The 21,368-nt window shown below is 48.2% G+C and overlaps 1 protein-coding gene across 1 annotated transcript in view; it reads left to right on the forward strand.

The window, feature by feature from the left end:
• The first annotated feature begins 3,928 nt into the window (after positions 1-3,928).
• The window catches only part of LOC124033001 (calcium-independent phospholipase A2-gamma-like), a 37,461-nt gene continuing 20,021 nt past the window's right edge, over positions 3,929-21,368 (forward strand). The window contains exons 1-8 of the mRNA XM_046344936.1: positions 3,929-4,260; positions 4,709-6,167; positions 7,627-7,776; positions 9,932-10,083; positions 10,321-10,415; positions 16,769-16,940; positions 17,178-17,235; positions 17,952-18,146. Coding sequence (XP_046200892.1) covers positions 4,758-6,167; positions 7,627-7,776; positions 9,932-10,083; positions 10,321-10,415; positions 16,769-16,940; positions 17,178-17,235; positions 17,952-18,146 — 2,232 coding nt within the window. The 5' untranslated portion in view covers positions 3,929-4,260; positions 4,709-4,757. The remainder of the gene's footprint in view (positions 4,261-4,708; positions 6,168-7,626; positions 7,777-9,931; positions 10,084-10,320; positions 10,416-16,768; positions 16,941-17,177; positions 17,236-17,951; positions 18,147-21,368) is intronic.

The raw sequence follows: 21,368 nt of genomic DNA on the forward strand, positions 1-21,368 counted from the left end.
CCTTCATCAGTAATAAGATCCTCAATCAGCCTTCTGAATTGACCTAGTGACACCAGAACATCACCTTCATCAGTAATAAGATCCTCAATCAGCCTTCTGAATTGACCTAGTGACACCAGAACATCACCTTCATCAGTAATAAGGTCCTCAATCAGCCTTCTGAATTGCCCTAGAGGCATCAAGTGGCTCCTGAATGACGCAGCGGTCTGCTTGAGGTGTCACTACAGACACCCTGGTTCGAATCCAGGCTGTATCACAACCAGCCGTGATTGGGAGTCCCATAGGGCGGCGCACAATTGGCCCAGCGTCGTCTGGGTTTGGCCGGTGTAGGTCGTCATTGTAAATAAGAATTTGTTCTTAAGTACTACTTAAGTAGTTTTTTGGGGTATCTGTACTTTACTATTAATATTTTTGACAACTTTTACTTCACTACATTCCTAAAGAAAATATTGTACTTGTTACCCTGACAATCAACAGTACTCCTTACATTTTGAATGTGTTAAATTCAAGCACTTATCAAGAGGTCCTTCTGTAGCTCAGTTGGTAGAGCATGGCGCTTGTAACGCCAGGGTAGTGGGTTCGATTCCCGGGACCACCCATACGTAGAATGTATGCACACATGACTGTAAGTCGCTTTGGATAAAAGCGTCTGCTAAATGGCATATATTATTATTATTATTATTATTATTTATATTATAAGAGAACACCTGGTCATCCCTACTGCCTCTGGCCTGGTGGACTCACTAAACACAAATGCATCTTTTGTAAATGATGTCTGAGTGTTGGAGTATGCCCCTGGCTATCCATACATTTTAAAAACAAGAAAATGATGCCATCTGCTTTGCTTAAGATAAGGAATTTTAAATGATTTATACTTTTACTTTTGCTTTTGATACTTAAGTATATTTTAACAATTACATTTCTTGCTATTTATGTAAAACCAAATACTTTAACACTTTTACTCAAGCAGTATTTTACTGGCTGACTTTCACCTTTACTTGTAACTTTCTATGAAGGTATCTATACTTTTACCAAGAATGACAATTGGATTATTTTTCCCCCACTGGAGCTAAGAGGCACAGAGTAATCTGCAGCTATTTGTTGAGTGAGCTGAGACTTTGCCAAGGTCCCTGGCCAACCATGTGAGAGCAGAGCAGACTGACAAAGACCTCCCTCAAGTTGCAGGATTCAGTGGCTGGGGGGAACTGGGAGAGCAGTGTTGGCAGAGCTCAGTCCACACTGATGAAGCACCCTCCACAGGAGTGGAGCTACTGCAGGGGATCAGAGTGGCTGCCAATGCACCATTCTGTGTGTGCACAGGAGGCCTTGGTGTGGCTCCTGTAGCAGGGTTGGTGCTGCCAGTTTGTTTGCCAATTCTCAGTTTGTAATTCCAGACATGATTAGTGATTTGTCCTCTTCTTCTTCTTTTTTGGTGTCATGGCGTTCGCACAGTTTGTTTGTGTATGCTGCCATCTACTGTGCAGGAATGTGCTGTCGATCACTTTACATTCTTTGATAAAAAAATTAAAAGAAAGGGGCAAAGGATAAAATTGAACCACCAACTAGCCCTCCACCGATATACCACTAATACACCTATATACCACTATCCCATTCCGCAACTTTGACCCTACACCGGTCCAATGGCCTGGGAGGACGGGACTCTTTCCTTCAACACACCCTGTAACTCTTCTGCTTCAGGCACCATTCTTCCTCAATACACATATTCCCTCTGCATCAGCTCTTCTCCTTCTTTCTCGCTGTCCATAACAATATATATCTGTTCACCACGCTCTTGTCGCGCCTTCATCCCCTGTATTGTCTTCAATTCTCAACTTCTGTTCCTTCGCCAAATTGACTAGTATGGCGATCTATGGCCTCTCCATGCTCGCCATTAAAAATAATCACACGGAGCTGAAGACAAATAACCCTTCTTCTTCTTCTTCTTCTTCTTCTTCTTCTTCTTCTTCTTCTTCTTCTTCTTCTTCTTCTTCTTCTTCTTCTTCTATCCCCTCCACCAGTTCATCTGTTTGAACGGTAATCTGCGTTGCTCTGTCATATTGTCAACAACGCAGCATGGTGTATCGTTCAGAAACATACAACATCTATTTTCCATAAAATGTATGTTTGAATGTTCTAAGTAGTTTCATTGGGAAGGCAGATAAAGTGTTTGCATGTGAAAACACAGATCCTCGTGCTTAATCTACATTTTTATTTGAGACAAGTTTTTGAGCCAACGCCGTTGGCCAGAACCTGGCCAGAAGGGGCACCAGGCCAGAGAGGTAGAGGCAAAGCGAGAGGTTTTGCACTGCCCCAAAATCTGTTGTTGAAAATAAGCCTGCAAAGTGAATATTTTTTTGTATGGAGGTCAATGAGTGTCGAATTTGGTCAACAAAAAATGTAATTGCTAATTTGCTACGTGAGGCTTATTTGATTAAGTAGAAGTTACTTAATGGTTAGGTAGTTTGTTACGAATGCACTGATATATGTGGATGCATTTGGCATTTCGGCAATTTTGCTAAAAACTAGTTTAGCATGGACATTACCATTGAGGGCTTCCTTCTGTAGCTCAGTTGGTAGAGCATGGCGCTTGTGACGCCAGGGTAGTGGGTTCGATTCCCGGGACCACCCATACGTAGAATGTATGCACACATGACTGTAAGTCGCTTTGGATAAAAGCGTCTGCTAAATGGCATATATTATTATTATTATTACAATTTAAAAGTAGTCAACTGTGTGGGGATTCCTATGAGTTGGAAGCAATCAGCCAAATGAAGAAGAAGAAAATCGACTACTTTAAAATGGAGATAGCCTCAATGGCGATGCCAATGCTGTCACAGACATTATAATTGCACTAAACTAATGTAGCAGGCGTAAAATAAATGCCTGAAACTAGATTCCCTACAAACTGGTTTTGACGAGAAGAAAAAAAAACTGTCCGAGGAGGTTCTCGTCTGCACTGTTCAACCAATCCAGTAAATGTGGAGGAGAAGTCACAGGTTCTCTTTCCATTTCCCCCCAAAAACGAATGTCCGGTTGATAGGGACTGGGCAGAGGCTATAATAGAGAGAAATGGTAATGGTGTCTTTTTGGAGGCACTAACTCCGCCATTGTTCGTTAGAGAAAGACTATGAGGAAAATGAATGGCGTTTTTCTAGGGTTTTTGGATAAACACTGACAATAAGGTCTGTGGTAAACAGGCTTAGGAGACCTTATACATATTGTTCTATTAGATCATCTTCATCAGCTAATGTCACTTTTTGTGAATTTTAAGAAATTATGTAATAAAAAAAAACACAAATCACATAAAGGCTTCATAACTCATAAAGGTCATGTTAACTGACTGCTATTATCTCATAGAACAAAACATATAAGATCTCCTGTTATAACGTCAGACCTTGTTTTCTACGTTCATAGAGTACCGCAGTATGAGTCATAATACCCATAAAACCTAGCGTTGAAACAAGGAAATGGTTCCAATCGTTTTTCCGTCATTCATTTTGCTATTAGGGGATTTTTGAAACGCTAAATAAAATATATTTAGATTTAACACTTTTTTTTGCTTACTACATAATTCTATATGTGTTATTTCATACTGTTGATGTGTACACTATTATTATGCAATGTAGAAAATAGGAAAAATAAAGAAACCCTTGAATGAGTAGGTGTTCTAAAACTTTTGACGTGTAGTGTATATCTATTTAAAAAAAAATAGATGTTCGTTTCCGGATGATGCACAATGCTGCCTTGATGGCAACACTACCGAGCAGCGCATATTACTGTTGGATTTGAGAAGGGCGCTCCTCCCTCTCCGCTTTTGCACGGTCACGTCACGGGCCATAGACCGGTGTCCCGCTGATCAGCATAATCGAATCCACCCATTTGTTCGAGCAGTCACTAGACTAGACTATTTTGTCAGTATAATAGACTCCTAGCTCACGCCCGTTAGCCAATCCGGTTCCAAATCTAATGCAAACAACAAAACCCGGTTCACCCGGGCCATTAATCCAATTCCCCTCAGTGGGCTGATGGTGGCAGGTGATAAATAGCCAATTGTAGGTCAGATCAAAGACCGCGTGATCATTGTTTTCCTCTGTTTTTTTGTTGTTGTTGTTGTTGTCCGTGGATTAAAACTGTCGAGTCGAATGACCCCAACACATACCGAGAAGCTTGTTGTGAACCGTGTTTACACGTTCGTTTGATTTCGCTGTTACGAGAGTCAATGAATTCTTCAGATTTCCACCAACCGTCATCAAGAAACGGGTATGTTATCATAGCCTGGCTAGACTGTTATACATTTAGATAGCTAACGTTACCCGTTTAGTGTCTGTTTCTGGAATACCGTTAGCTAGCAATTCTAGCTAAGTAGTTGTTGTTGTAAACTGGAACTAGCTAATGTTCATGCATATAGATTGCCTACTTCCCCAGGTTTAATTTAAAAAAAGTGCTATAGATATGATTGTAATCCAGTGGGATAACACATCTACAACATGGTGATTTAACGTATTAGCTGTGGCTAGCTAGCACACATTGGTCATTGGGTGCATTTGCAGTTATGCAATCGACAGGCTAACGCCACTAGTAAGCCATCCGGATAACAGCCGCCTATCCCAGAGCTGCCCTTACCAGATAGTTACATACATCTCCAATATGTTTTAAACTACACAGTACCTCTTTAGTCATGCTTATTATTATTTTTATTGTTCACCAGCTTCATGAAGGAATAAACAAATGAAAGCTGCCTTCCGAGACCAAGAGGGATGTCTCTGAGATGTGTTCCAGATTCTTGTGTGCTCAAAGTAAGCAGAGTAGCGAACTTCTGGCATACACAAGGTCAACGAGCAGCATCACTTCCATTGTCTTCTCAACAACACCCTCCTTGTAGGTTTGATGTCCGAGCAGGCCTGAGCCACAAAGTTGGCTTTCTCAGCTGGAAGTATACCCACAGCTCAAAAAGTAGAATTCGCAATAAGATATGGCTCTCCAGAGCTAGTCAGATAAGACACCGGCTTGGCCTCCACACCAGCGTCTACTACTTAAATACATCCACCTCACGCTGGTCCACTGGTCTCAGCCACACCATGTCGCGCTTCAGGAGCACCCTGGACTCCGTCTCCAAGGCGGTGAGCGGGTCACACGCTGAGCTCCTCTCCAAGATAGCCCGGCTCAAAGCCAAACCCAAACAGAAGGCCATTGAGGCTGGCAAAGTGTTGGAAGCCAACCCGGAGATGGGGCTAACACCACAGGGTCATGGTACTGTAGGGTACCCAGCTCTAACCCCAGCCCCAGTTCCTGCCTATACCTCCGCTAACACCACTGTTAATGCTAATGCACCTTCTCCAATCCCTGCCTCGGTGTCTGCCCCTAGTCCTCCACCTACTACAGCCACTTCTTCTACACCCACACCTACTCTATCTCCAACACTTACACCTACTCCATATCTTACACCTGGCCCTACTCCTAGCATTACCGCCAGCGCCCCTCCCATTGCCACCCCTCGCCCCAACATTGCCAGGGCAAATGCTGCTCTCTCAGGCCCCAGTATCCAGGAAGTCAGACAGAGGAGGGTGCAGCGTGCAGCCACAGCATCCATTGTCCCAACCACTGTGGCCACCAACGGGACCACCAAAAGGCTGGAGCAGGTCAGATCACCACTACCAACAGAGAGTAGTGCACCTGAAAGAGCCACCACCACAGTCTCCCAACAGACTACAACACAACTCTTCCATCCCAGCTCCTTCTCAGTTAACCTGGATGAGACCTACAACTACCTGTCCCACCACGTGAACTCGTACTTCAGCAACATAACAAAGTCTGATGAGGATAAAGAGCATAACACAGACCGTGGTTCCACTGACCTCCTGCCGATGTCAGACAAAACGTCCCCAGGGTCTGCTGCACCCGTAAGTTCCCCATCTTCTAAAAAGGGTATCGGCCGTTACCTAGCCTATTCTGGTGACACTGTACAGGCCTTTGTAGGGAGCTACATTGCTCCCCTGGTCCCCGGGTTTAGCAGGGCAGCTGCTGAACCCAAGAGTGCTGCTGTAGAGCAGAAGAGGCTGAAGGCACAAGAGGCAGGGGCAAAGCCATGGCAAGGAGAGGTGGCGGTGAATACGGAACAGAAGGCTGCTGAGGAGAGGGCCAAGAGACTGCTGCTCCAAAGAGAGAAGGTAGGCCTACATTATAGTGTCTGTCAAGGGTCTGACTGTTAGGAATCATGTTGAAAAGGAATGTAACCTGTTGAAGCATGACAGACCAGGTGAATTCAGGTGAAGCTGTGATCCCTTATTGATGTCACTTTTTAAATCTACTTCAATCAGTGTAGATGAAGGGGAGGAGACAGGTTAAAGAATGATTTTTAAGCCTTGAGACAATTGAGACATGGATTGTCTGTGTGTGCCATTCAGAGGGTGAATGGGCGAGACAAAAGATTACGTGCCTTTGAACGGGGTATGGTAGTAAGTGCAAGGCGTACCGGTTTGTCAATAACTCGTTTTTTTGTCTCTACTGTGGCCTGTTGTTTTCATATCAATACAACAACATACACAGGCAAAGTACACCTGTTTACTAGGTTGTCGATTCCAGAAAGCTCACAGGGTTATTTTTGAAGAGGGATTCTAGGAACCCCTCTATCGAGCACACTGTGCAACTGTCACATCGTACATTGGAGTCACAACTGGTGGGACATATAAGTTCCTGGCAACTTTCCACCACAGGCTATACCCTCCATATACAACTATGTCATGTAGGCATCAATGGAGGCTGCTGAGGGGAGGACTGCTCATAATAATGGCTGGAACGGAGCGAATGGAATGGCATCAAACACATGGAAACCATGTGTTTAATGTATTTGATCCACCACTTATTCTGCTCCAGTCGTTACCAGGAGCCCGTCCTCCCTACTTATTCTGCTCCAGTCGTTACCAGGAGCCCGTCCTCCCTACTTATTCTGCCCCAGTCGTTACCAGGAGCCCGTCCTCCCTACTTATTCTGCTCCAGTCGTTACCAGGAGCCCGTCCTCCCTACTTATTCTGCCCCAGTCGTTCCCAGGAGCCCGTCCTCCCTACTTATTCTGCCCCAGTCGTTCCCAGGAGCCCGTCCTCCCTACTTATTCTGCTCCAGTCGTTACCAGGAGCCCGTCCTCCCTACTTATTCTGCTCCAGTCGTTACCAGGAGCCCGTCCTCCCTACTTATTCTGCCCCAGTCGTTACCAGGAGCCCGTCCTCCCTACTTATTCTGCTCCAGTCGTTACCAGGAGCCCGTCCTCCCTACTTATTCTGCCCCAGTCGTTACCAGGAGCCCGTCCTCCCTACTTATTCTTCTCCAGTCGTTACCAGGAGCCCGTCCTCCCTACTTATTCTTCTCCAGTCGTTACCATGAACCCGTCCTCCCTACTTATTCTTCTCCAGTCGTTACCATGAACCCGTCCTCCCCTCTTAAAATGCCAGCGACCTCCTGTGGTAGGAGAAGAAATCATCTTAACATTCGAGACATATATAGATGGTTTATTGACAGTTATTGACATCATGGCTAAATGAGTCAATAATAAATTAGGTATTAGATAAGCCAGACTTAACTGTTGTTGTGGTGATTGAGAAAGTGTCTAACCTGTGTGTGATCTGTTCCTAGATCATAGCTAGGGTGAGCGTGGACAACCGGACCCGGTCCCTGGTGAAGGCGTTAAACCGAGCGTCTGATGTCAGGGTCTACATCAACAGAGTGGAGGAGCTCAGCTTTCATCTACTGGAGTTTCCAGAGACCCGCGGGGTGGCTGTCAAGGTGGGCTGGCTGACTGCTGTAAAGGCCCATCGTTTCAGCGTCATAAAGTCAATGTTTCACTAATGTGGATTTGATTTTAATGGAAGGGTGAAAAAATGGCATTATTTACTGCTGATCAGTAGTTTGGAAACATACACACACACACACACACACACACACACACACACACACACACACACACACACACACACACACACTAACAACTGTATACAGCAGTGTTTGACGTCTCTCCATCCTGATCAATTCTTCACCTTAATCTTTCCCCTCAGAGCAGTATGCAGTACAGCAGGGTTTCTCTGCATACACAATCATGTTGTCTGGTGAGAATATCTGGGGCGGCTGTTCTTTTTGTCTTACTCTTTGGGGTTCTGTCCAAATGGTACCGTATTCTCTATATAGTGTACTACGTTTGACCAGGGCACGTCCTTAAGCTCTCTGACTTGCTAAATGTCAACTGTTGCTATGGCTGGAGGTGAAAGAAACACACACCTGTGTAGGTGAGGTGCTGGCTAGCGGAGTAGAACACGTGGAAAGGAAAAGGAGAGCAACATACTCTAGGAGCTCCGATGCAAATCATTAAATAACCTAATAACCAACGTTTCCACGCTGATGAAACAGTGGTTATTGAAATGATTGAATCTGCGCTCCTATAGTGTCCGGCTCTCCTTTTCTTTTCCAACTTTTGCTATGACAACAGCTTAGCCAACATAGTGCTTGTATAAAAGAAAGTCATTAATTGAGAGAACTGTGTTCCTATATTTTTATTTTATTTTTTACCTTTATTTAACTAGACAAGTCAGTTAAGAACAAATTCTTATTTTCAATGACGGCCTAGGAACAGTAGGTTAACTGCCTTTTCAGGGGCAGAACGACAGATTTGTACCTTGTCAGCTTGGGTGTTTGAACTTGCAACCTTCCGGTTACTAGCCTAACCACTAGGCTACCCTGCCGCCCCAGGTTTGTATGTGGGCCTATACACTGAGTGACAAAACATTAGGAACACCTTCCTAATATTGAGTTAGACCTCAGAACAGCCTCAATTCCTCCGGGCATGGACTCTCTAAGTGTTGAAAGCGTTCCACAGGGATGCCGGCCCACGTTGACTCCAATGTTTCCCTCAGTTGTGTCAAGTTGGCTGGATGTCCTTTGGGTGGTGGAACATGCTTTATACACACAGGAAGCTGTTGAGCTTGAAAAACCCAGCAGCGTGGCAGTTCTTGACACACTCAAACTGGTGCGCCTGGCACCTACTATCATACCCCGCTCTAAGGCACTTAATTATTCTGTCTCGTCCATTCACCCTCTGAATGGCACACATACAGAATTCGTCTCAAGACTTAAACACCCTTCTTTAACCTGTCTCCTCCCCTTCATCTACACTGATTGGAGTGGATTTAACAGGTGACATCAATATGCGATCATAGCTTTTACCTGGTCAGTCTGTCATGGAAAGAGCAGGTGTTCCTAATGTTTTGTACAGTCAGTGTATGTTCCCTTATCATCATACAGGTTATTTACATTACACATACCCGTATCTGTAGGGACTGTCCCATTGGACAACTTAACCCAAGGTCATTGTTTCTGGCCTGAGGAAACATTGGTTAACCTCGTCAACAGCGATCAAGTGAGGATACAGAAGAGTGTTTTTAAAAGTCTGTTCAGTTACAGTATAGTTATGTCAATCCACTAGTCACTGATGTTGCTTGCTATTTCCTCTGACCTCTAAGGTGTTGTTTGTATTCAGGTCAATGTGTGTGTATTCTGGAGGCATGACGTCTGTTCTACAGGAGTCATATGTTCTAAAATGCGTACCCTACTGTATGCATGCCACTCGCTGTACTCTGTTGCTTTGGATAAAACCTTCTGCTAAGCTTGTGTTTGCCAACCTTTTTTAGTACCAGGGACTGGCAAGCTATAGTTCCTTGTACCTTGGGGGCAAGTTTGGGGTACATTTAACATTTTCACTTAGTAAATTCATGAAGTAAACTTAAATTCCAATTCTCTGCCACGCTTATCTGAGAAGAATGTGCAATTTCAGCGTAGTTCCTGAATTGACTGATTTGAAAACCACTTGCATTAGTTCTAGAACTGACCGTATGGGTGTCAGTGACGTTAACTATATATTGTTATATCTTGCTGTGTGTGTGGCCCTCAGGAGAAGGCGATCCCGTGCCTACTGCGTCTCCGCCAGGCTGATGACCCGTCTCTGAAGGCAGCAGTCAGGGAGGCCCTCACGCTGGTGGGATACACCAACCCTGTCAAGGGCCAGGGAATCAGGGTCCTGTCCATCGACGGAGGGGGAACCAGGTAGAGTAGTGTGTGTGTGTGTGAAGGAAAGAGGGTAGGAAAAGGAACATAAGAGACCTAGTAAGAGCGTTAGGAAGACTCTTTTGCCATTGAGTTCAAGTTTATCCAATGTTCTCCATTTGAATGTGTGCGGTACTGGCGGATGTTATTATCAGTGTTATTACTTCGTCTCCACTCACTTTTACATCCCGTAGACAATCTATATCTGTGTGTGTGTGTGTGTTTTCTACTGTCCAGGGGACTGATTGCCCTTCAGACTCTGCAGAAACTGGAAGCCTTGACGGGAAAACCCATCTACCAACTGTTTGATTACATCTGTGGTGTCAGCACAGGTATGTTGCATTGTCCCCCAACCTACTTGATCTCTGGCTAATAGTGTGTGTTTGTGAGGGCAGCTTGCAGGGTGGCTCATTCTAAACAGAGCAGTGCTCACTGCTCCTCCCAGTCAGTTCTGTACTGGGACTGAACCCATCTCAGTCCCATGGCTGAAAAAAAAAACACACAAAAAACAGTCCCATGGCTGACTCGGGTTCCTGCTCTGCTCAGTCCCCGGGGCTGACTCTGGTTCCTGCTCTGCTCAGTCCCCGGGGCTGACTCTGGTTCCTGCTCTGCTCAGTCCCCGGGGCTTGACTCTGGTTCCTGCTCTGCTCAGTCCCTGGGGCTTGACTCTGGTTCCTGCTCTGCTCAGTCCCCGGGGCTTGACTCTGGTTCCTGCTCTGCTCAGTCCCCGGGGCTTGACTCTGGTTCCTGCTCTGCTCAGTCCCCGGGGCTTGAGCTCTGCTCAGTCCCCCGGGGCTTGACTCTGGTTCCTGCTCTGCTCAGTCCCCGGGGCTTGACTCTGGTTCCTGCTCTGCTCAGTCCCCTTGACTCTGGTTCCTGCTTGAGTCCCCGGGCTTGACTCTGGTTCCTGCTCTGCTCAGTCCCCGGGGCTTGACTCTGGTTCCTGCTCTGCTCAGTCCCCGGAGCTTGACTCTGGTTCCTGCTCTGCTCAGTCCCCGGGGCTGACTCTGGTTCCTGCTCTGCTCAGTCCCCGTGGCTTGACTCTGGTTCCTGCTCTGCTCAGTCCCCGTGGCTTGACTCTGGTTCCTGCTCTGCTCAGTCCCCGGGGCTGACTCTGGTTCCTGCTCTGCTCAGTCCCCGGGGCTTGACTCTGGTTCCTGCTCTGCTCAGTCCCCGGGGCTTGACTCTGGTTCCTGCTCTGCTCAGTCCCCCTTGACTCTGGTTCCTGCTCTGCTGACTCTGGTTCCTGCTCTGCTCAGTCCCCCGGGGCTGACTCTGGTTCCTGCTCTGCTCAGTCCCCGGGGCTGACTCTGGTTCCTGCTCTGCTCAGTCCCCGGGGCTGACTCTGGTTCCTGCTCTGCTCAGTCCCCCGGGGCTGACTCTGGTTCCTGCTCTGCTCAGTCCCGGGGCTGACTCTGGTTCCTGCTCTGCTCAGTCCCGGGGCCCTGGTTCCTGGCAGTCCCCGGGGCTGACTCTGGTTCCTGCTCTGCTCAGTCCCGGGGCTGACTCTGGTTCCTGCTCTGCTCAGTCCCCGGGGCTGACTCTGGTTCCTGCTCTGCTCAGTCCCCGGGGCTGACTCTGGTTCCTGCTCTGCTCAGTCCCCGGGGCTGACTCTGGTTCCTGCTCTGCTCAGTCCCCGGGGCTGACTCTGGTTCCTGCTCTGCTCAGTCCCCCGGGGCTGACTCTGGTTCCTGCTCTGCTCAGTCCCCGGGGCTGACTCTGGTTCCTGCTCTGCTCAGTCCCCGGGGCTGACTCTGGTTCCTGCTCTGCTCAGTCCCGGGGCTGACTCTGGTTCCTGCTCTGCTCAGTCCCCGGGGCTGACTCTGGTTCCTGCTCTGCTCAGTCCCCGGGGCTGACTCTGGTTCCTGCTCTGCTCAGTCCCCGGGGCTGACTCTGGTTCCTGCTCTGCTCAGTCCCCGGGGCTGACTCTGGTTCCTGCTCTGCTCAGTCCTGCTCCCAGTCCCCGGGGCTGACTCTGGTTCCTGCTCTGCTCAGTCCCCGGGGCTGACTCTGGTTCCTGCTCTGCTCAGTCCCCGGGCTGCTGACTCTGCTCAGTCCCCCGGGGCTGACTCTCTGCTCAGTCCCCGGGGCTGACTCTGGTTCCTGCTCTGCTCAGTCCCGGGGCTGACTCTGGGCTGCTCAGTCCCCGGGGCTGACTCTGGTTCCTGCTCTGCTCAGTCCCCGGGGCTGACTCTGGTTCCTGCTCTGCTCAGTCCCCGGGGCTGACTCTGGTTCCTGCTCTGCTCAGTCCCCGGGGCTGACTCTGGTTCCTGCTCTGCTCAGTCCCCGGGGCTGACTCTGGTTCCTGCTCTGCTCAGTCCCCGGGGCTGACTCTGGTTCCTGCTCTGCTCAGTCCCCGGGGCTGACTCTGGTTCCTGCTCTGCTCAGTCCCCGGGGCTGACTCTGGTTCCTGCTCTGCTCAGTCCCCGGGGCTGACTCTGGTTCCTGCTCTGCTCCTCAGTCCCTCAGGGGCTGACTCTGGTTCCTGCTCTGCTCAGTCCCCGGGGCTGACTCTGGTTCCTGCTCTGCTCAGTCCCCGGGGCTGACTCTGGTTCCTGCTCTGCTCAGTCCCGGGCTGACTCTGGTTCCTGCTCTGCTCAGTCCCCGGGGCTGACTCTGGTTCCTGCTCTGCTCAGTCCCCGGGGCTGACTCTGGTGCTCAGTCCCCGTGGGCTGACTCAGTGCTCCCGGGCTGACTCTGGTTCCTGCTCTGACAGTCCCCCTGGCTGACTCTGGTTCCTGCTCTGCTCAGTCCCCGGGGCTGACTCTGGTTCCTGCTCTGCTCAGTCCCCGGGGCTGACTCTGGTTCCTGCTCTGCTCAGTCCCCAGGGGCTGACTCTGGTTCCTGCTCTGCTCAGTCCCCGGGGCTGACTCTGGTTCCTGCTCTGCTCAGTCCCCGGGGCTGACTCTGGTTCCTGCTCTGCTCAGTCCCCGGGGCTGACTCTGGTTCCTGCTCTGCTCAGTGCTCCCCAGTCCCCGGGCTGACTCTGGTTCCTGCTCTGCTCAGTCCCGGGGCTGACTCTGGTTCCTGCTCTGCTCAGTCCCCGGGCTGACTCTGGTTCCTGCTCTGCTCAGTCCCCGGGGCTGACTCTGGTTCCTGCTCTGCTCAGTCCCCGGGGCTGACTCTGGTTCCTGCTCTGCTCAGTCCCCGGGGCTGACTCTGGTTCCTGCTCTGCTCAGTCCCCGGGGCTGACTCTGGTTCCTGCTCTGCTCAGTCCCCGGGGCTGACTCTGGTTCCTGCTCTGCTCAGTCCCCGGGGCTGACTCTGGTTCCTGCTCTGCTCAGTCCCCGGGGCTGACTCTGGTTCCTGCTCTGCTCAGTCCCCGGGGCTGACTCTGGTTCCTGCTCTGCTCAGTCCCCGGGGCTGACTCTGGTTCCTGCTCTGCTCAGTCCCCGGGGCTGACTCTGGTTCCTGCTCTGCTCAGTCCCCGGGGCTGACTCTGGTTCCTGCTCTGCTCAGTCCCCGGGGCTGACTCTGGTTCCTGCTCTGCTCAGTCCCGGGGCTGACTCTGGTTCCTGCTCTGCTCAGTCCCCGGGGCTGACTCTGGTTCCTGCTCTGCTCAGTCCCGGGGCTGACTCTGGTTCCTGCTCTGCTCAGTCCCCGGGGCTGACTCTGGTTCCTGCTCTGCTCAGTCCCCGGGGCTGACTCTGGTTCCTGCTCTGCTCAGTCCCCGGGGCTGACTCGGGTTCCTGCTCTGCTCAGTCCCCGGGGCTGACTCGGGTTCCTGCTCTGCTCAGTCCCCGGGGCTGACTCGGGTTCCTGCTCTGCTCAGTCCCCGGGGCTTGACTCGGGTTCCTGCTCTGCTCAGTCCCCTGGGGCTTGAGTCCCCGGGTCGGGTTCCTGCTCTGCTCAGTCCCCGGGGCTTGACTCTGGTTCCTGCTCTGCTCAGTCCCCGGGGCTTGACTCTGGTTCCTGCTCTGCTCAGTCCCCGGGGCTTGACTCTGGTTCCTGCTCTGCTCAGTCCCCGGGGCTTGACTCTGGTTCCTGCTCTGCTCAGTCCCCGGGGCTTGACTCTGGTTCCTGCTCTGCTCAGTCCCCGGGGCTGACTCTGGTTCCTGCTCTGCTCAGTCCCCGGGGCTGACTCTGGTTCCTGCTCTGCTCAGTCCCCGGGGCTGACTCTGGTTCCTGCTCTGCTCAGTCCCCGGGGCTGACTCTGGTTCCTGCTCTGCTCAGTCCCCGGGGCTGACTCTGGTTCCTGCTCTGCTCAGTCCCCGGGGCTGACTCTGGTTCCTGCTCTGCTCAGTCCCCGGGGCTAACTCTGGTTCCTGCTCTGCTCAGTCCCCGGGGCTGACTCTGGTTCCTGCTCTGCTCAGTCCCCGGGGCTGACTCTGGTTCCTGCTCTGCTCAGTCCCCGGGGCTGACTCTGGTTCCAGCTCTGCTCAGACCTCTCAGTCCACAACCCTGCACTGCATGCCAGGACACAGGCATTATGGAACATTAGGGAGCCTGAAGGGTAAATGGATGTCAAATCTTTTGTCTTGTTGTCATTTTCTTTTGTACTGTCGTGGGCAAGCTCTTAATTCAGCAGATCTCCTCTTTTATTTCAGACTTGATTAATGGTCTCCAGTTTATATAATACAGTTTATATAATACTAGCAGGTAGATGACTGGAGTATTTTGAGTGCCAGAGAAGGAACACATTTTTTATGACATAATTGTGTATAGTTTTTTTCCTCGTTTATTTATTCCCAGTAGTGGAAAAAGATTAAACATTACCTAAATAGAACAGCTATTGAATGATTTGACTATACCTTATCAAACCTACATAATCTACTGGCAGTTGTCATGTCTATTTATAAATATATATATATATATATATATATATATATATATATATAACAGAAAACAACTTTTTATTTAACTAGGCAAGTCTGTTAAGAACACATTCTTAATTACAATGACGGCCAAACCCGGATGACGCTGGGCCAATTGTGCGCCGCCCTATGGGACTCCCAATTACGGCCGGTTGTGATACAGCCTGGATTCGAACCAGGGTGTCTGTAGTGACTCCTCAAGCATGCAGTGCCTTAGACCTCTGCGCCACTCGGGAGCCCCAATATAATATTGTAGTACTGTCAACCACCACATGGTGGTGCCGTTTACCATAACCCCCTGCTCCTCCTCTCAAGGTCCGTCATGGCCTGACCATTTCTCTCATTTTAGGAAGCCTAATGCTTTCCCTCTCACAAAGCGCTACCTTACAGCTGCCACCAAACCTCTATCTTCCCCGGCCATGCTCTCTGTCTGTCTCTCCGTATCCATTGTCCCTGATCCTCTTCCGTTGAAGGAAGCCAGCCTAGCCCTGGGCTCTCTGAAGGTCTGTGTGCGTGTGTGAGACGGCTGGCCAGTGTGTTAGTCAAGGTCATGCCCTCCACCTGATGAGCTAAGTAATGTGCATACTTTAACTTTAAGGATTACTTTAACTTTAAGGATTACTTTAACTTTAAGGATTACTTTAACTTTAAGGATTACTTTAACTTTAAGGATTACTTTAACTTTAAGGATTACTTTAACTTTAAGGACAGCCACCATGTTTGGAGTGGGCATGATTATCTGGCTGGCTGGCACACCCTGGGTTTACCCTGCCATGCAAGTTTTGGGACAGGGGATGCTCAATGCTGGGGGGTGGGTGGGGGACATCCTCACCCCAGGCAGGGTTTGGGCCCCAGAGAGAGTTCAGCAGGAAGGCAGACACAGATTTGGGTTGTGTGTTGGGTTAGGATGGAGCTGCTGTTAGTAGATAGGTTGGTGTTGTGGCGCTGCTAGCATGCGGCCTCGGTCAGGTGACTGGTGATGGGTGTGGGAAATGCTACTGGAGAAACAGTGAGAGATGGGGTTCGTGGTTTGGCTGTTAGCGGAAGTGTCTACAGGGCAGGAGACAGTCTTGTCATGTACATCACTATATGGTCATAGCTAGTGTCATTATATGGCTGTGGTATTGTGGACGCTAGCAGTGATCTGCTTGTCACTGTGGTTGGTTCATTGGCGGCCATTTTAATCCCAGCCAGTGTCTGTGGATGGATCATCCCTGGGTAATGATACCCATAACGGATGATCCTACAGGCAGGATGGATCATCCCTGGGTAATGATACCCATAACGGATGATCCTACAGGCAGTTAGACTCCATCCAGTTTGCCTCTTGCTCCGTAAGCCCCAGACCCTGATACTATTTGTGCGTTTCCTCTAGCGTTTCCTCTAGCGTTTCCTCTAGTGTGCCTGGGCTGCCAGATGTGGGTGGTTTTCTGTTTTGGGACTATTCTGTTGGACAGTTAAGCCTGGCAAGCTCAGTTCATCACAGCTGTAGTTGAGATGATTTTTAATTACTATTTGAACCCAGGTCTGCCCCTGGTCCAGGGACGACTGGAAGAATGAGATTTACGGGTTAGGATTTGTTTTGTAGTCTATAACGGGGGGTAGGGTTTGTTTTGTAGTTTATAACGGGGCCTAGGGGTTGTTTTGTAGTCTATAACGGGGCCTAGGGGTTGTTTTGTAGTCTATAACGGGGCCTAGAGGTTGTTTTGTAGTCTATAATGGGGGGTAGGGTTTTTCCATGGCTCTCCTCTGGTCTCAATATGAAAATGTGTTGGTGTTATTGGACTAACAAACAAATAATAATTTTTAAAGTGTACATTCTTTGTCCTCCGTGTGTGGCTAAATATCCTCCTGTTCTCGCTCTCTGTCAGGTTCCATCCTGGGCTTCATGCTAGGTGTGTTCCAGATCCCTCTAAATGAGTGTGAGGTGCTCTACAGGAAGCTGGGTTCTGACGTCTTCAAGCAGAACGTCATCGTGGGAACCGTCAAGATGGGCTGGAGCCACGCCTTCTACGACTCCGAGACCTGGGAGAACATTCTCAAGTTGGTATTTAATATAATGGAATAGATTAACTTCATGAATTAAGAACAGCACAGCAGATCAATTCCTCTCAAAGCTCATTGGTGGAGATGAACAAAGGTCCCTTCCTCTGACTTCCTCCAATGAGCTTTGAGGGGAATGGAGGAAACCAGTAGAGGAAGCAAGGATTTTAAGGCTAGTAACTTGTTCAGACACAGACACAGCCCCAGACTAAGCTCTCCTTTCATTTTCTCCCACAGAGAAAAAATGGGCTCTGATCTAATGGTGGAAACATCAAGAAACCCCAAATGCCCAAAGGTGAGTTTTTCCTAACATGGCGTGACTAACAGTGTGGAGCTGGCAAACACACACAGACACACCCTCACTGTTGCTGAGGGAGGAGCATTGAAAAGGAAGTCCTTCCGTCTCTTAATAATGAGGTCAATGAGAAAGCCTCTGGCCATTGTCTCACTGGCTGGCTGGAACCATTTCTACCACACACACACACACACACTGCTGCAGCTCCGGTGGCTAGGCTGACACAGAATCCACACATTCACTAGTTCCATGTACAGCCAGGCTGAGGCTAGGCAGTGAAATGATAATGAGGTGTTTGGTAAGGATTACACTGTATGTGTCAGAATACGTGCTTGTCTGTGGTGTTATAAAAGCCTAATAACATCTGATTGTGTAATGACTAACAGTTGTATAGATTTGATTTCAATGGGTCCTCAGAGCATGAATGTGTTCTAAGGTATTTTTATGGCTCTAAATGTTGTCACTACATGTCATATAACTTCTATAGTAGTGCATTTGTGTTTTTGTTTTTAATGTTATTGTCATATTTAATGTATATGACACCCTTCCTGTATCTCTTGTGGGGATTAAGTGGATACAGCAACACATTCTATTAATGCCACTCTTCTTCAATTCATGGTTATGTACATTGACCTTTTAAATCACCAGCAGCTTATCAAATGGGGCCAAGTGGGGAATAAAAATAAATAAAATCTCATGTACCCTCCTACCACCAGATGGCAGCAGTGAGTACCATCGTGAACAGGGGCACTCCTCTGAAGGCCTATGTGTTCAGGAACTATAACCTTCAGCCAGGGGTGCGCTCCCACTACCTGGGGGGCTGTGAACACAAGCTGTGGCAGGCCATCAGAGCGTCCTCCGCTGCCCCAGGGTACTTCCAGGAGTTTGCCCTGGGACACGACCTTCACCAGGTAAGACGAGTTTTAGAAATCCTAATGCTTTGTCCCTCACAATGCTCCACACTACAGCTGCCACCAATACTCCATATCTTCCCTGGCCTCTCTCTCTCTCCTGTCTGCTTTCCCTATTCCACATCCCTTTTCACTAATCCTCTCCAGTTAGAGGGATCCAGCACTTAGCTCTGACGGCCGGTGTACTTTACTACTTAGTGTTAATATATTATACAAGGGGTGGTTCTACTCCTGAATGCTGATTGGTTATAAACCACATTCCAGCCGGTGTCTATTCTACAAGTTACCATCCAGCTAAATCTATGATGTTAAAATGCCCATTTAGTCTGTTTTATCTGACTGCACGATCCACTGTCTCATCAGCCCAGCCAAGCAATTTAGAAACTTGATCTCCACTATAAAAAACATCTAGACATTATCTCGCATTTCTTTTAGACTAGCTGTTGTCCACTATAAAAAAACATCTAGACATTATCTCACATTTCTTTTAGACTAGCTGTTGTCCACTATAAAAAACATCTAGACATTATCTCACATTTATTTTAGACCAACAGACTTCAATTACGGAGATTTGTATAAACATTGCTGTCTGTCTCTCCGACATTTGCAACATTGTTTCAGTATTGAAATTGGATCTCCAGCTGTCCCAGAGTAATGAACATGTTGGGAGTCAGGACATGGCAGACAGCTTTACTCAGCCAGTCAAAGTCATGACTCCGCATTATTTTTATGGAAACACCAAAAGACAACCGGTGAAACGAAGTGCAGCTTCAGTTCTCAGTCTTACCAGCTTCAGTTCTCAGTCTTACCAGCTTCAGTTTAAAGTGGTTGTGTTAGCTGTGTTGTTGGCTAGCTCCTCCTCCTGAAGAGAGAGCACATTTTCTATGCCAGGTGAAATCGCGCATCACTAGCTCATTGTTATGTATGTATCAAAATAAATAACTAGGAAACAGCTTAAACATATACAGCTACTTCGTTATTTTGGCTGCACTGTTTGACATGACTGTAAATTAGCTGTAGTTGACTTAACAAGCAAGTGATAGGAACGTTACCAGCCAGTATGGAAATGGACCATTTAGAACGAACTGCTTGGGTCGAGTACAAAGATGCAGAACAGAAGGACTGAACGACTGGGTACAGAACATAAAGATTGAACGACTGGGTACAGAACATAAAGACTGAACGACTGGGTACAGAACATAAAGACTGAACGACTGGGTACAGAACATAAAGACTGAACGACTGGGTACAGAACATAAAGACTGAACGACTGGGTACAGAACATAAAGACTGGGTACAGAACATAAAGACTGGATACAGAACATAAAGACTGGGTACAGAACATAAAGACTGGGTACAGAACATAAAGACTGGGTACAGAACATAAAGACTGGGTACAGAACATAAAGACTGGGTACAGAACATAAAGACTGGGTACAGAACATATAGACTGGGTACAGAACATAAAGACTGGGTACAGAACATAAAGACTGGGTACAGAACATAAAGACTGGGTACAGAACATAAAGACTGGGTACAGAACATAAAGACTGGGTACAGAACATATAGACTGGGTACAGAACATATAGACTGGGTACAGAACATAAAGACTGGGTACAGAACATAAAGACTGGGTACAGAACATAAAGACTGGGTACAGAACATAAAGACTGGGTACAGAACATAAAGACTGGGTACAGAACATAAAGACTGGGTACAGAACATAAAGACTGGGTACAGAACATAAAGACTGGGTACAGAACATAAAGACTGGGTACAGAACATAAAGACTGGGTACAGAACATAAAGACTGGGTACAGAACATAAAGACTGAACGACTGGGTACAGAACATAAAGACTGAACGACTGGGTACAGAACATAAAGACTGAACGACTGGGTACAGAACATAAAGACTGAACGACTGGGTACAGAACATAAAGACTGAACGACTGGGTACAGAACATATAGACTGGGTACAGAACATAAAGACTGGGTACAGAACATAAAGACTGGGTACAGAACATAAAGACTGGGTACAGAACATAAAGACTGGGTACAGAACATAAAGACTGGGTACAGAACATATAGACTGGGTACAGAACATATAGACTGGGTACAGAACATATAGACTGGGTACAGAACATAAAGACTGGGTACAGAACATAAAGACTGGGTACAGAACATAAAGACTGGGTACAGAACATAAAGACTGGGTACAGAACATAAAGACTGGGTACAGAACATAAAGACTGGGTACAGAACATAAAGACTGGGTACAGAACATATAGACTGGGTACAGAACATAAAGACTGAACGACTGGGTACAGAACATATAGACTGAACGACTGGGTACAGAACATATAGACTGAACGACTGGGTACAGAACATATAGACTGAACGACTGGGTACAGAACATAAAGACTGAACGACTGGGTCGCGTCTCTGGCAACCGAACCAATATTACGAACGACCAGCCAGGTTGGCTAGCAACCTTAGATTTGTGTCGGGACTATAGCTTGTGGAAGGATGAAATTGTATGAATAAATTCATCTAAATATATATATTTATTTTTTACCCCCTTTTTTTCTCCCCAATTTCGTGGTGTCCAATTTTCGTCGTTACTGTCTTGTCTCATCGCTGCAACCCCCGTGCGGGCTCGGGAGGGACAAAGGTCGAGAGCCATGTGTCCTCTGAAACACAATCCAACCAAGCCGCACTGCTTCTTAACACAGCGCGCATCCAACCCGGATGCCAGCCGCACCAATGTGTCGGAGGAAGCACTGTGCGCCTCGCGACCTGGTCAGCGTGCACTGCGCCCGGCCCGCCACAGGAGTCGCTAGTGCGCGATGAGACCTCCCTAACCTGGACGACACTCGGCCAATTGTGCGACAGAGCCTGGGCTCGAACCCAGAGTCTCTGGTGGCACAGCTAGCACTGCATCGTGCCTTGGTCCACTGCGTTACCCGGGAGGCCCCAAAATAATGTTTTTAATTCAAATATGGAAGTCATTATTTTAATATGGTAACCATTGTATAAAAGTGATAATGCCCTCAGCCGGTGTTTGGAGGATGTACTGTCACGGTTTGCCGGCGCTCGACTTTGTGTCGGGCCTAACACCTGTGCCAATATATCCTCCATACCTGCTTCTCGGGCATTACCACTTAAATAATGTATACCACTTAATGCAAAGTGACATAGGCCTACAGCACAGCAAGTTTTCT

Source organism: Oncorhynchus gorbuscha, linkage group LG01 (genome assembly GCF_021184085.1).
Source record: "Oncorhynchus gorbuscha isolate QuinsamMale2020 ecotype Even-year linkage group LG01, OgorEven_v1.0, whole genome shotgun sequence".
NCBI lineage: Eukaryota > Metazoa > Chordata > Actinopteri > Salmoniformes > Salmonidae > Oncorhynchus > Oncorhynchus gorbuscha.